We start from the raw sequence: 13,711 nt of genomic DNA, 5'->3' as shown, positions 1-13,711 counted from the left end.
TCATTATTACTCAAGCCACACACCAGAGTAGACCTAGTGATAGATTGGACTCAGTATCTAATGAATAGGAAGGAAGAACATGTGACATTTTTACATTTGATCAAATACCCATTGTAAGGTAGTCAGCTAACCACTGGATTTTCCTCCCGGGGCACCGTCCAAGTTTGTTTGGAATTGATCAGAAAAAGAAAATGAAAAACCAGTAAACTCGCATAATCTACTCTGAATCTGGAAAGATCCGAGCTTGCTCTTACAAATCCACTTCAATCGTGAGCCTCCCGCTTTGGCTTATCGTTATTTTCTGTACATCCGTCTGCAATGGGGAAGCGGGAGACATTAGAGAGAGAGAGAGAAGCAACAGTTCTTTTAGATTTTTTTTTCTCCTTCTGTTCGTTTGTTTCAACTGCGTGCCGTCGTCAGAAAGGCAAGCTCTTAGATGTAGAAGAGGCGGTGAGGGATTTAAAGCGCGCAGATTGAGTGAAATCCAGCGGCAGATTGGCTCTCTTGGCTATCCTCCTCATGTTCTTCTGCAAGCTCTGCTCCACCAACTTGCTCACCGCTATCTTCTCTTCACTCATCCCTTGTCCCGCGTCACTAACGCCTCCTCCACCATAGCCCTCACAGGTTCCAATTATAGGCTCGGAGACACCACTAACACCACCACCACCATCACGATCATCGTCGTCGTCGTCATCCAATGTCTCCTTCCTCTTTTCGCTCCGCAAAAAATCGAGGATCCTCGATGCTCTTTTCTGTGCTAGCGGCGATCCGATGAGCGTCAGTTCGAGCAAGGCAGACACCGCACCCCCATCCAGGATGGCCTGGCGATCCTGGTAGCTCTTGTGAGCCATCACCATGATAATGTAGGCCGCCTTCTCCTGGCATTCCGGTGAGTCGGTCCAGTTGAGGGCGTCTATGAGGATGGCCAGCGACTCGCGGGCGGCGCTCACTGCCCTCCTTCCTTCCGGCGTGCAGACCAGGTTGCCGAGCACGGCGAGGATCCGATCGCTGAGCTCCATGTCGCCCAACGTCCTGAGAAGGAAGGGAACCAACTTAGCCTCCAGGATGAAATGGGTGTTGGAGGGGGCGATGGAGAGGTTGTAAAGGGCTCGGAGGGCGTCGAGCTTGCATTGTCGGGTGGTTCCGGTGGGGCGTCGGAGAGCTTGAGCCAGAATGGGGATGGCCCCCGACGATCCGATGATGGGCTTGTTGGAGTCGAGCGCGCTCAGACCTAGAAAGTTGGCCACCACCGCCTCCAACGTCTCTGAATCGTCCTCCCTCGACTGCACCATCTTCAGCATCTTGTGCACGGCTCCCGCCTTCACGATCGCTGCTTTGTTGCTGTAAAAAAAATCGTTTTTTTTTTCAATTACTTCTCTGATCTTTTTTTTTTTTGCTTAATGTTGCCGAATGGTTAAAAAAGAAACAGAGAAAATCGGTCACTAAAAACGTGATTTAACCATAGTAAAGTCTAGAAAATAGCCAAATTTATTTTTGGTTGCAGGAAAAAGAAAAATGGGTTGCTAATCTGATCACCACCTTCCGAACCAACAAGAGCAGCCATTAGCAAAAAAAAGAAAGGGCTGAGGATCAGGAGAACGTATAGAATAGCAACCCCCAACTCCACCAATCCAAAGAAAAACAAAACAAGTTCAGTACCAATTTGGAATTCAATCGATAAAATTATGAATCCCAAAATGCTGAACAACAACAGTTGCGGGTAAAAAACAAATTAGCACAACTTTTTTTGGTGAAAAAGAAGACTGAAACAAGAAGAAAACACGAGAAAGAAGAGGTGGAAAGAAAGATAGAACTTTCTACAACAAGACAAAGGGAAAGTAACCCTTTCACACCCAAAACAAAGGAGGGTAATTTATCAAACGAGTAAAGCACGAGACGAGGAAAAGGAAAGAACAATAGAGGGGGAAAAAACAAAAAAAAAAAAAAAGAGAAAAGAAGAGGAGGAGTTGTTTACAGATCGTTTCCGATGGAAAGATTGAGCAACGCGTAGAGTGGCGGGATCCGAGCGTCGGAATCAACCGACTCGAGCATTCCAACCAGCGGAGGGATGGCTCCCATCATAGCGAGCGTTACCCTCGCTTCCGCGTCGTCCTTGCACGCCCTCCGGACGCTCGTCGCCGCCTCCACCTTCCGCTTTCCCTCCTCCCCCTCCGCCTCCAGCTCCTTCACCGTCCTCTCGAACCCCTTCAACCTCTCCACCTTCCTCCTCACCACCTCCTCCTCCTCTGCCTCCCTCGCTCCTTCCTTCTCTTCTCTCGCTTCCGATCTCAACAACTCCGCCAGCCGCTCAGATCTCTTCCCCCCTCCGTCCTCCGCCGCCGAAGGGACGTCCGCCTCCGGATCAACGATCCGACTCCTCGTTCCGCCACAGCCGATGGCATCAATGATCTTCCGCCTGAAGTAGGCAGCGGAAAATGCCGGTCGGAGTCGGTGGTGGCCTCTCGTCATCCCTCTCCCGCGAATCTCACCTGATCAGCCTTCCCATGAACCTACATTGCTCAGAATTCCGTTCGCCTGAAGCTGGGAGCAGGTGCATCTCAATCAATTTCAATAACGCTTCCCTTTGCGAGTGCTTATCTAACGCTTCTGCTTTTTTTTTTTTATCAATAGAAGCTAGCAGCGGGTTGGGTTCTCCCTCATCTCGATGGCTACCAATGAGAAGTAGATTTTCTCTTAGCTTAACCAAAAACATGAAAAGACCGATCAATTGGTACCATGGGTAACACAGATAGTATATGAACTATGGAGAGTGTGCAGTGAAAAAGTTTGGTGGGGGCATTCCTGTTCCCTGCATTGCCCTCCAGCTGCCCATGTTTGTTTATATATGTATAATAATAAGTTGAGTTCTGAGGCATGCACTATGGGAGAGTGTGCTGATTTCTTTATTTGTTGGGTTACGAGACGACTTTAAAACTCGGGTAAGAGGGAGAGGCTCCTCCATCTGTCTTGACTTTTAACGACACTTCCACTAAAGTTACGAAAACGGACTTGGTTCCGACGGGAAAAACGACGGATTGGCTTGCTTTCGTGTCGAAGGTCGTTTTGGTCATTCACGCATTGTACTTAACTCGTTCGGGTCAACGTTGATATCGAGGACCCAAAGCTGGTCTTGCTGTGTAAAGAGTAAAGACCAAAGAGAGCGTGACCATCTTCTTTCCACAGCTTGACCCGACGAGACCGTCCCAAAGGTAGAAGGGCAAATAGATCGGGTTTGGGTTATTTTTTTTCGGATGCAGGGACTCACTCTTACGTGTTTAGGTTATTTTTCGCATTCGGATCCGATTCGGGGTTCAATTCAAATATATGTTCTCATTCAGATCTAACCTGATTTGCTTTCACTTTTTACATGTGAAAATCCTTGTATCTTCTTTGACCAGATCTAGTATTGCTATATATATATATATATATTGTGAATCCGGATTCAAATTCAGCTCTACTCACACTGCACTCGACGGTGATCAATAAAGAAAAATTGAGGGAAAAAAAGGAAACTGGGTGTTTGACCTATCTGGGGATGTGGTTGCGTTCTAGTAAACAATATAAGAAAATGGGTCTACCAAACTTTGGATTTTTGGAGTGCAGTGGCACCACCATATAAATAAGAACACCAGTGACCCAGAATTGCCGGAACGCCATCATTATCGGATTTGTTTATTACTTTTTGGGGTTCGGACTTGGGACGCTAGTAACAAATTCTTCTAGACCGGACTCTGTTCACCCGGGAGAACCGAGGAACATGAAGTCAATTAAAAAAATTAGAAAAATGTTGACGACCAAGGGCAGCACTGTACGACGCCATTAAACGAGGTGTCGGTGGGTTTAAATGTGGGCCCCCGGAAGCACACTGCAGTTCGTGATTCTACCATATCACAACTTGATATTTTTGATGCAGGGATGGCAGTGGACCCGGGAAAACGGGCCCCGCCCCATCTTGCCCGTTTGTACCGGGTATGGAGGTGCAAGGATGGAAGGCAGGATTTTGAGACGGAGTAGGAGTGGAGAACTTGTCCCCCTCCCATCCCTATTGTGATGGATTTTTTTTTTTTTAATTTTAACCGGCCCAGCCTAGATTGACATTGTAATGTTATGCCATATAGGATATGGAGAATAACCAATGAGGAGGCACCATGGGTAATATATATATATATATATATATATATATATATATAGAGAGAGAGAGAGAGAGAGAGAGATTCCTTTTGGTTCATGCCCCCACCCACAAATAATAGAGGTACTACTCAAGGTCCCCATTTCTTCTAGCTCACAGGGTCTAAATGTTTCATTGTCTAAGTTGTACATTCATAACCCCACCGCATTAAAAGCATTGAAGGTGTGTTTTTTTGAGATTCTTGGTCCTTTTCATACAATCATACCTGAGGGCGTTGGAAGTTTAGGTCTCTTCCTTTGGAGGGAGTTGGGCGTGGTACCTTTGCTTGGGGCAACATGATTCATAGTTTTTGACCTTTATGATTAGATCTTCTCGATTAGGGATGCAAACGGGTCGGGTTCAGGCTGGATCTTATTAGATTGAATTCGAATCCATGTCTGAATCAGAACTGATGAGGTAATGCCGATTTTGAACCCAAAATACATGTGATAATACTGGATCCAGGAAATAGAACATAATATATATATTTACATGTAAAAAATGCAATCGGGTTGGATTTTGCTTTGGATCAATTCTAGATCCGACTTAAAATGTTGATCTGAATTCGACCCAAATCTGAAAGTAATCCTATTGAACATGCCCGAATCCAAATGCACATTCTGATTTTACTTAACGGATCCAAAACCGGAAATAACATGTCGGACTAGGATCGGATATTCGACCATATCTGAGCTGTTTTCAGCCCTATTCTCCATTACTACTATGCATCAGTTTATAGAGGTTGTTAATGTAGGCTACCACTAATAAGCTTTCCACTTGGGCATGTTCAGTGCTTTTACACTGAACTGGTCAAGGCTGCTTGGACTCCTTAGATATGGACTACAATTTATTGGTCATTAATCAATATTTTAATGTTGCCTTCAGTATATATATATATAGAGAGAGAGAGAGGGACAGAGAGTGGTTCATGAATCATGCCCCACCTACAATAATAGAGGTACTACCTATGATCCACATTTCTTCCTTCTTCTCAACAGGTTCTACTCATTGACCAAGCAACACATTCATACCCTTCACCGCAGTAAGAGTATTTTCAGGTATCTTGCATTTTGAGAGACTTGCCCCCTTTTCATACCTAAGGGTATTGGAAAATTAGGTCACTCGTTTGGAAGGAGGTGTTTAGTTTGGTGAGGTCCCTTTGCTTGGGACATCATTCACGGTGTTTATTTATGATTATTTCAGAGAAATTTGTCACCTCAATTGATTACAACCATCTTAGCTTCTGAGTACAGAAATTGTTGATTTAGGCTTCCACTAATAAGCTTTCCTCTTAGGCATTTTGAGAATATCATGATCAAGACAAATTTTCTAGTCGATGTTTTAAATGATCAAAATATGAAACTACTTTTTACGTACCATGGTATTATCTCTTAAACTGAAGCATCGAAATTTTATCTTGATATTTGCATTTATGTCAGCTGTATTTTTCAGGAAAAATACTCTCTCTCTCCATTATATATAATAATAATAATAATAATAATAATAATAATAATAATAATAAAAGAGAACTGAAAAAATACTCTCTCTCTCCATTATATATATATAATAATAATAATAATAATAATAAAAGAGAAGGTAGCTGACTTAGGGGTGTCAACTGGTCCGGTTTACCCGGACCCGGACCAAACCCTATAGGGTCCAGGTATGGTGACAAATAAAAAGACCCGGGTCCAGACCCGAAGGTCCGATTAATATATGGACTAGGTATCATTTGTGAAATTTTATACCAGACCCAGGCCCGACCCGAGTTCCGATTAAGACCTGTAATTTTTCAATGTAAAAACGATAAAAAAAATATTATTTTGCAGGGTATGGTCCAGGTCTGGTTCATGTAGTTCTTATTGGGTCTGGGTATGGTTTCTCTTGTAGTAAACCTGAGTCCGGACCCGATACCATACCTGAAAATTTGTTTGAAGTCTGGTTTCACCTGGGTCCCAACCAAACCCGCTCCGTTGACACCCCTAAGCTGCCTACTCTGATTCATGCCTACTGAAGCCTATCACAAGCGAATTGGGGGTCTTGAGTTTTTTGTAAATCTAACCCCCGATATGCATTTGACATAGTCAATTTGCTAGAAAATGATACTTGAATTGTGCTTTTTAAATAAAAAATTATGATTTTTTAAGCCTTGGATATTTATAAGAACTTTGCACAGTCGATTTTCAAACCTCATAAAAACCTACTCGGGTGTTGAGATCCAACAGTGCAAGAGTCAAATCTTATAAAATCAAGTACTAGAATGCATCGGTATGTTCAGAATCCAGAAAAAAATGGACAATAACCCTTTAAAAGCGCTGTAGGCTGCGGTAAACACGAATCGGTGTAGCTATATATATATTTCTGATAAAAAAAACTGAGGATACTTTGACTCTGCCATGATTTTGCCATTTTAAACTTTTGTCACCATGGTTGTCATGTATATTTTCACTGTGGAGCCTAACTAGGTATGTGGTTTGGAGCAGAGCTGGACCTGTAAAGTGGCGAATGAGGCTTGGGCCTTAGGGCCCAAAAAAATTTTAGGAGCCCATTTTTAAGGCCCGAGCTCCTCATTTGTTTAGAAAAGGTTTGGATAAAGGTTTAAGGATCAGACCCGGATCCTTTACCCAACCCAGATTCGATTAAACATTAAAAACCCATGCGCCCCCTCGTCTTCTTCAATCTAAAACCCCTGTGCCCTCTCGTCTTCTTCAAGAAAAATTCGTGGGCCCATATTTAAAATTAGGGGCAAAAAAGTTGGGCCCATTTCAGCGCGGTGTAGCCAGGGAATACAATGGAAGCCAAGCTCTCGACCCCAAGCGTCTCTCCCAAAAGGAAGCTATCGTTGGTGATCTCCTCTATCTTCTCCTCCAACCATCTTCTGCTTTATGTCTCTCTCTCTAGAGCGGCCATAGCGTTGAAGCGATGTCTCCCTTCTCAACCGTCCTTCACAAAGATGGTGCTTCCCTGCAATAGCTCTCGATCGGGAAGATTTGTGATGACAATCATTGTGTCTCCCAAATCCAAGTGAGTTTGCATGTTTTTTTGTCTCTTGAATGTTGTGCGAGTTTTTCCATTTTTTTCTCTTCTTTGGAAGGAGTGATGCAAATCATGTGAATTTGTACTAGATGTGTTTGTTTCCACATGAATCCATTTGGGGGGTTTTGGTTTGGGATTCATTTTTTTACTGCCCAAAAGAAGGTAAGAAGGTCGATGCATTTTCTAGGGAATTTTGTGGTGGGGTGTGAATCGTGATGAAAGTTGTGATTGTGTGATGTGTTTTGCTTTTCGGTGCCTACTTCATGAGATTGGTTTCTTGGATTTCTGATTTTTTTTTCGAGGCTTGCATTTTCAATTTGGGCTCCTTATTTGCTTTCCAGAATTTGAGGTGCACCTTATGAAATCTCCCAAGAAATTGAAATTTTATACTTTTGTATGTTAATTGCTCGTTAATTTTTAGGTATAGGTATTTTTGTTAAATTCTATTTTCTAATTTATGATTTGTTAATTACAGGTATTTGTGATTTATGATTTGTTAATTATAAGCAACAAATAATGCCTCCTAAGCATAAATCTGGTGCTCAAAAGAGAAAAAGAAGAGAAAGGGAAGCAATATTAATTCAAAGTCAAACCGGAACTATCAACAAATATTTTAATAGAACTGTAGAACCAAATGAGGAAGCCCATGAAACTGTGGATCTGAATAAAAATGAGAAAGCCCATGAATTCATGGATCTGAATGAAAATGAGGAAGTCTATGAAACTATGCATTTGAATGAAAATGAGGAAGTGACTGAAAATATGGACTTAAACGAAAATGAGGAAGTGAATGACATCTTGTTTCAAGAAATTGAAGATGGAACTCGAACTGAAGAGATTAAAGAAATTGAAGATTCAGTTATGAATTTAGAGGATTGTGCAAATTGAAATAACATCGATATGAAACTCCAAGAATTTTTAGTAGAAATGGGTCCAAAGAGAGTGGATGACATCTTGTTTCCTAAAGATAGAAACAATAGGCATTTTGATTCTGACAAATGGGCAGACATCTGATAGAAGATGGCCAATATATTCTATCTCTTTAGATAAAATATTTTGCTTCTGTTGCAAGTTGTTCAAAACACCACAAATGATGAGCAGGATGGGGCAATTGGGCAATCATGGATACAACGATTGGCATAATATGCATAGAAGTCTTAGAAATCATTAAGCTAGTAAAGATCATATGGAATGCATGTTTTCTTGGATTGATTTAGAAAAGAGACTCAAAACAAACCAAACAATTGATCAGAGTGTGCAAGTTCAAATCAACAAAGAGAGGCAGTATTGGAGGCAAGTTTTGACAAGAATAATCTTCATTGTGAAAAGACTTACCAAAAACACTTTAGCATTTCGAGGAGATAATGAGAAACTTTATGGTGAGAACAATGGCCTATTTTTGCAAATGATAGAAATGGTTGTTGAATTTGATCCAGTAATGGAGGAGCATGTTCGCCGTGCTCAAGCACGAGAAATTCAGTATACATACCTTGGACCCAAAATTCAAAATGAGTTAATTTTGACATTAGCCAACGAAGTGAGAAGTGCAATCATTGCGAAAGTTAAACATGCAAAATATTTTCCAGTAATTCTTGATTGTACTCCTGACGTGAGTCATGAAGAACAAATGTCTCTAGTACTACGATGTGTTGATGATTCGATAGACACACCAAAAATAGAAGAATATTGGATTGAATTTTTGAAGGTGGATGATACATCAGGACTTGGATTGTCAACTGAATTGAAAAATGTGTTAACTACACTTGGGCTTGATATTGATGATATAAGAGGGGAAGGGTATGACAACGGCACTAACATGAGTGAAAGACACAAAGGTGTCTAAAAAAGAATACTTGAAATGAATCCTAGAGCTTTCTACACTCCATGTGGTTGTCATAGTCTTAATTTGACGATTATGGATATGGTGGAATGTTGTCCTAAAGCTAAATCATTCTTTGGAGTAGTGCAACACATCTACACATTGTTTTCTTCTTCTCCAAAGAGATGGAAAATTTTTAAAGATATGGTACCCGGTCTGACTCTGAAGCCATTGTCACAAATACGGTGGGAAAGTCATGTTGAGAGTGTAAAAGCTATAAAAGATCAAACTACACAAATAAGAGATGCTTTGCTTGAATTGGCTGAAAAAAGTGAAGATTCCAAAACAAAGAGTGAGGCCGAGACCTTAGCAATTTTTTATTTAGAGAATTTTGAGTTCTTACTTGGAATGGTGATTTGGTACAAATTGTTATATGCAATTAATAATGTCAGTAAGTTTATTCAGTCTGAAAGTATGGATATTGGCATTGCAGTCAACCTCTTGCAAGGACTTATTGTATTTCTTGATGAGTATAGAGAATGTGGATTTTCCAGTGCCATGAATGAAGCTAAGAAACTAGCAAGTGACATGGGGTTTGAACCTAAATTTCAAGAAAAATACATAACCCGAAGAAAGAAACAGTTTGATGAAAGTGGCAGTGACGATGTAACACTATCAAGTAAAGAATCTTTTAGAGTAGAATATTTTCTGTTTATAATTGATCAAGCTTGATCTTCCCTTCAACTCCAGTCTGAACAATTTAAACAATATGAAGAGACTTTAGGATTTTTGTTAAACTTAGAGAAGTTGAAGACTGAAGCCGATCCCTTAAAGAAGTATTGTGAGAAGCTTGAGAAATTTTTAAGTCATGATGGACGTTCAGATATTGATGGTTATGATTTATCTACAGAGTTGATGACCCTGAGGTGTTATTTAACCACTGAAAGAACGACAATTGATGTACTACGTTATTTGGCGAAATTGAATGGTTTATTCCCAAATGCTTATATTGCTTATAAGATTTTGCTAACAATACCAGTTATTGTTGCATCAACAGAAAGAAGTTTCTCAAAATTGAAGTTAATCAAGAATCATCTTAGATCAACTATATCTCAGGACAAATTGAATGGATTGGCTATGTTGTCAATTGAGAAAAAAATGGTTGAACAACTTTATTATACTGATTTGATAAATATTTTTGCATCTAAACAGCTAGACGAGTAGTGTTTAAGTAGTTTATATAAATATTTTAGACATTGTTATTTGATATAATATAAATATTTAGAATATCATATTTGTTTAGTAAAAATATAAATCTTATCGTTATTTGAATGATGATACTATCAGGTTGTGTCTTATTCTCTTGACTTTCTTGTTTCACTGTAATTTCTGATTTCTAATTTCTGTTAGCAGTCAATTTTTGTTAGTTAATTACTATTAATTATTGTTAGTTAATTTCTGTTAATTGATGTTATTGCTAGTTAAATTTAAAAATAATATAAATATTTGTATTAGTTAATCTCTGTTAATTAATGTTGAACAACTTGATTAAACTGATTTGATAACCATTTTTGCCTCTAAAACAATCAGACGAGTATTGTTTAGGTAGTTTATATAAATATTTTATATATTTTTATTTAATATAATATAAATATTTGGAATATTATATTTGTTTAATGTGAATGCAAATTTTATTGTTATTTTGATTCTTTAAAAAAAATTCGGATGCGCTGCCCCCAACTCGAACTCCTACTATTAATAGGGGGCCCATTTTTTTCCTCCACCTCAGGCCCCATAAAACACAGGTACGACTCTGGTTTGGAGAGTTTGGGTTCACAAGAAATCCATCCATACCCATGGTGATGTTCGATATTTCTTGACAGTTCATATGCGATTCATGATCCATCCATGGTTTTAAACGAAAACCAGAGTTCCCTTGTATTGCTTGTTATTTTGTTGTAAGAATGCCTGCTGAGATTGATGAAAGACATCATGATTTGGAAAGAAATGGTTCAACTGTCGTTAACAATAGGCGGCAGTGCATAGGTTTATTTCTTTTTCTCTCTTTGTTTCTCCATGCATGCGATATGTGACCAAGTCATCATGGTTGATAACTCCAGTGAATGCCTCCCTAAGAACACATCTATTTCGTGTAGATTTTATGGAAGAATGCTAAGTTGGCATCCTTTATGTAAAAAAATAACTATGAAGATGTGAAGAGAACGATATACGATAGGAAAGGCTAATAGGAAAACGATAATCAGCATCATTCTCCTTTGAAAGGTACAGAACATATTTACAATGTGATAACGTTGGATACGTTCTTTCTCTCAATATGGTTACAATGTGTACTCTCTCAACATGGTTACAATGTGATTCGTTATATCTATCAATATGGTTATTCCTTTGATCCACGTGAGGACTGAATGACTTTCCTAATATCCAAATGTTACAGTAAAATGTGAAATATAACAGCAGCCAATCAAGTATTTTATGTGATATTTCCAATACGCCCACTCAAGTTGGAGCATGTGGGTTGAGCAAGCCCAACTTGGACTTTAATGGTGAAAACTGTTCACTGCCCAAGGCTTTGTTGAAAATATCAGCACATTGTGAGGTCATGGGAATGAATTGTGCATGAATCAATCCGCTTTTGATTTTCTCAGGGATGAGATGGCAATCTAATTCAATGTGCTTTGTGCGTTCATGGTAAACAGGATCGGCAACTATATGCATAGCTGCTTGGTTGTCACAAAATATAACCATTGAATGAGGATGTTGAAGAGATCACAGCTGGCCAAAGCTATGGAGCGGCATTCAGCCTCTGCAAACGATCGAGATATTGTAGATTGTTTCTTTGATTTTCAAGATATGGAACTATTCTCAATCATAAAACAATATCCTGATGTGGATCGACGAGTCAATGGGCAAGATGCCCAATCTGAATCACAATATCCGAGGATGTCTAGTTTGTTGTCTGAGGACATGAGGACCCTTTGTCCAGGAGTGACTTTGAGACACCTGAGTACCTGTAGTGTTGCCTCCATATGTGGTTTGCGTAGTTGACTACTCGGGATGTGGACATCAAATAAATAGTGGGTCGTGTGATTGTCAGGTATACAAGACAACCAATCAAACGCCAATATTTGCTAGGATCATCTCGAAGGACTCTGCCCTCATTGTTGAGCTTTAACTGTTGTTCTATAGAAGATGGACATGGTTTGACTCCCAGATAACCCATGTCTTCTAAAATGTCGAGGGCATATTTTCTTTGAGATAAAAATATGTCTTGTTTGGACCTAGCCACTTCGATTCCTAGAAAGTTTTAAGTTGGCCATGGTCTTTGAGACGAAATTGATCATTGATATGAGATTTGAGCTCGACAAAGTGTGATGGATTATCACCAACTATGATTATGTCATCAACGTACACCAATGTGAATATCTGACTTTGCTTGTTGATGCTAAAAAACATAGAAAATAGTCCGCCTTGGATTGAATAAAACCAACTTGCTTCAGGAAGAAAGATTGGCAAACCAATTTTTGAAGGACTGCTTAAGTCCATATAAAGACTTGTGTAAATGACAAACACTTTGCGTCCTCTGACTGCAAAAATTAGGTGGCATTTTCATGTATAACTTCTCATCAAGCTCTCCATAAAGAAAAGCATTATTGACATCAATTTGGAAGAGATGTCAATTATGTATTGCAGCAATGGCAAGTAAGCATCGAACTGTAACAAATTTGGCTAAGGAGTTTATGTTTCATTGTAACTGAGGTCTTTAATCTAAGTATACCCCTTTGCAACTAGGCACGCTTTGTATCGTTCAATAGATCCATCCGATCTGTATTTGATCTTATAGATCCACTTACATCTGATGGGATGTTTCCCTTCAAGTAAGCCCATGACAGGCCAATTGTGATTCTCTTCAAGTGCTCGAATTTTTGTGACCATGGTATCCTGCCAAGTTTGGTGTTTGATGGCTTGGGCAAATGTCCTTGGTTTAGAGTTTCGAGTAATGGCAGCTAGAAAAGTGTGGTGACTAGGAGAATTTTTCATATGTGAGGTGATGGCTACGAGGGTGACGGGTATTGAAGACCGCACTAGATGAGAAGTCTAATTGAAAGATAGGAGTTGAAGCATAACATTTATAGTCCTTGAGGTATGATGGTGGTTGTCAGTTTTGGTCATATTGTTGAACGTGTTGAACAGGAGCCGAGGATGCAGTATGGGTGAGAGTTAGATCCACTACATCAGAATTAGGAAGACACGATGGAGATGGTGGATCATGGGTTGTTGTTACGTTAGGATTGGTCATATAAGGTTGGGAAGTTGGACTAGGTAAGGCTGTGTCTTGAGGCTTAAGAATCATTATGGGCAGGGTGTTGTGATTATCCTTGTCAGGGCGTCATGACCTTGAAACGAAAATTCAATTTCATAAAATTTGACATCACGAGTGACAAAAACTTTATTGGTTTCAAGGTCATAAACACGATGTCCAATTTGACCATAAGGATATCCAACAAAAATGCATTTTTGAGCAAGTTTGTCGAACTTGTGAGTGTGATGAATATTGAAAGCTTAACAAAGACACCCGAAAATATGAATGTGATCACATTTGGGTGCTTTGTTATGGAGAACCTCATAGGGCATTTTTTCCATTAACGGTTTGGAGGGAATGCAATTTA

The 13,711-nt window shown here is 39.7% G+C and overlaps 1 protein-coding gene across 1 annotated transcript; it reads right to left on the bottom strand.

Moving 5' to 3' along the window:
* Positions 1-416: 416 nt before the first annotated feature.
* LOC149835444 (U-box domain-containing protein 45-like) lies at positions 417-2,469 on the bottom strand. The gene is made up of 3 exons (XM_090009586.1): positions 1,976-2,469; positions 653-1,341; positions 417-580 (listed from the first exon to the last, which is right to left on the bottom strand). Exons 1-3 carry the CDS (start codon positions 2,467-2,469, stop codon positions 417-419), a joined length of 1,347 nt encoding a protein of 448 aa, XP_089865712.1.
* Between the last annotated feature and the right edge of the window lie 11,242 nt (positions 2,470-13,711).

This window comes from Nuphar pumila, chromosome 6 (genome assembly GCF_984573655.1).
Source record: "Nuphar pumila chromosome 6, dmNupPumi1.hap1.1, whole genome shotgun sequence".
In the NCBI taxonomy this organism is placed as follows: domain Eukaryota; kingdom Viridiplantae; phylum Streptophyta; class Magnoliopsida; order Nymphaeales; family Nymphaeaceae; genus Nuphar; species Nuphar pumila.
Note: the sequence above shows the minus strand (reverse complement) of the source record. Positions and strands in the feature narration are given on the sequence as shown.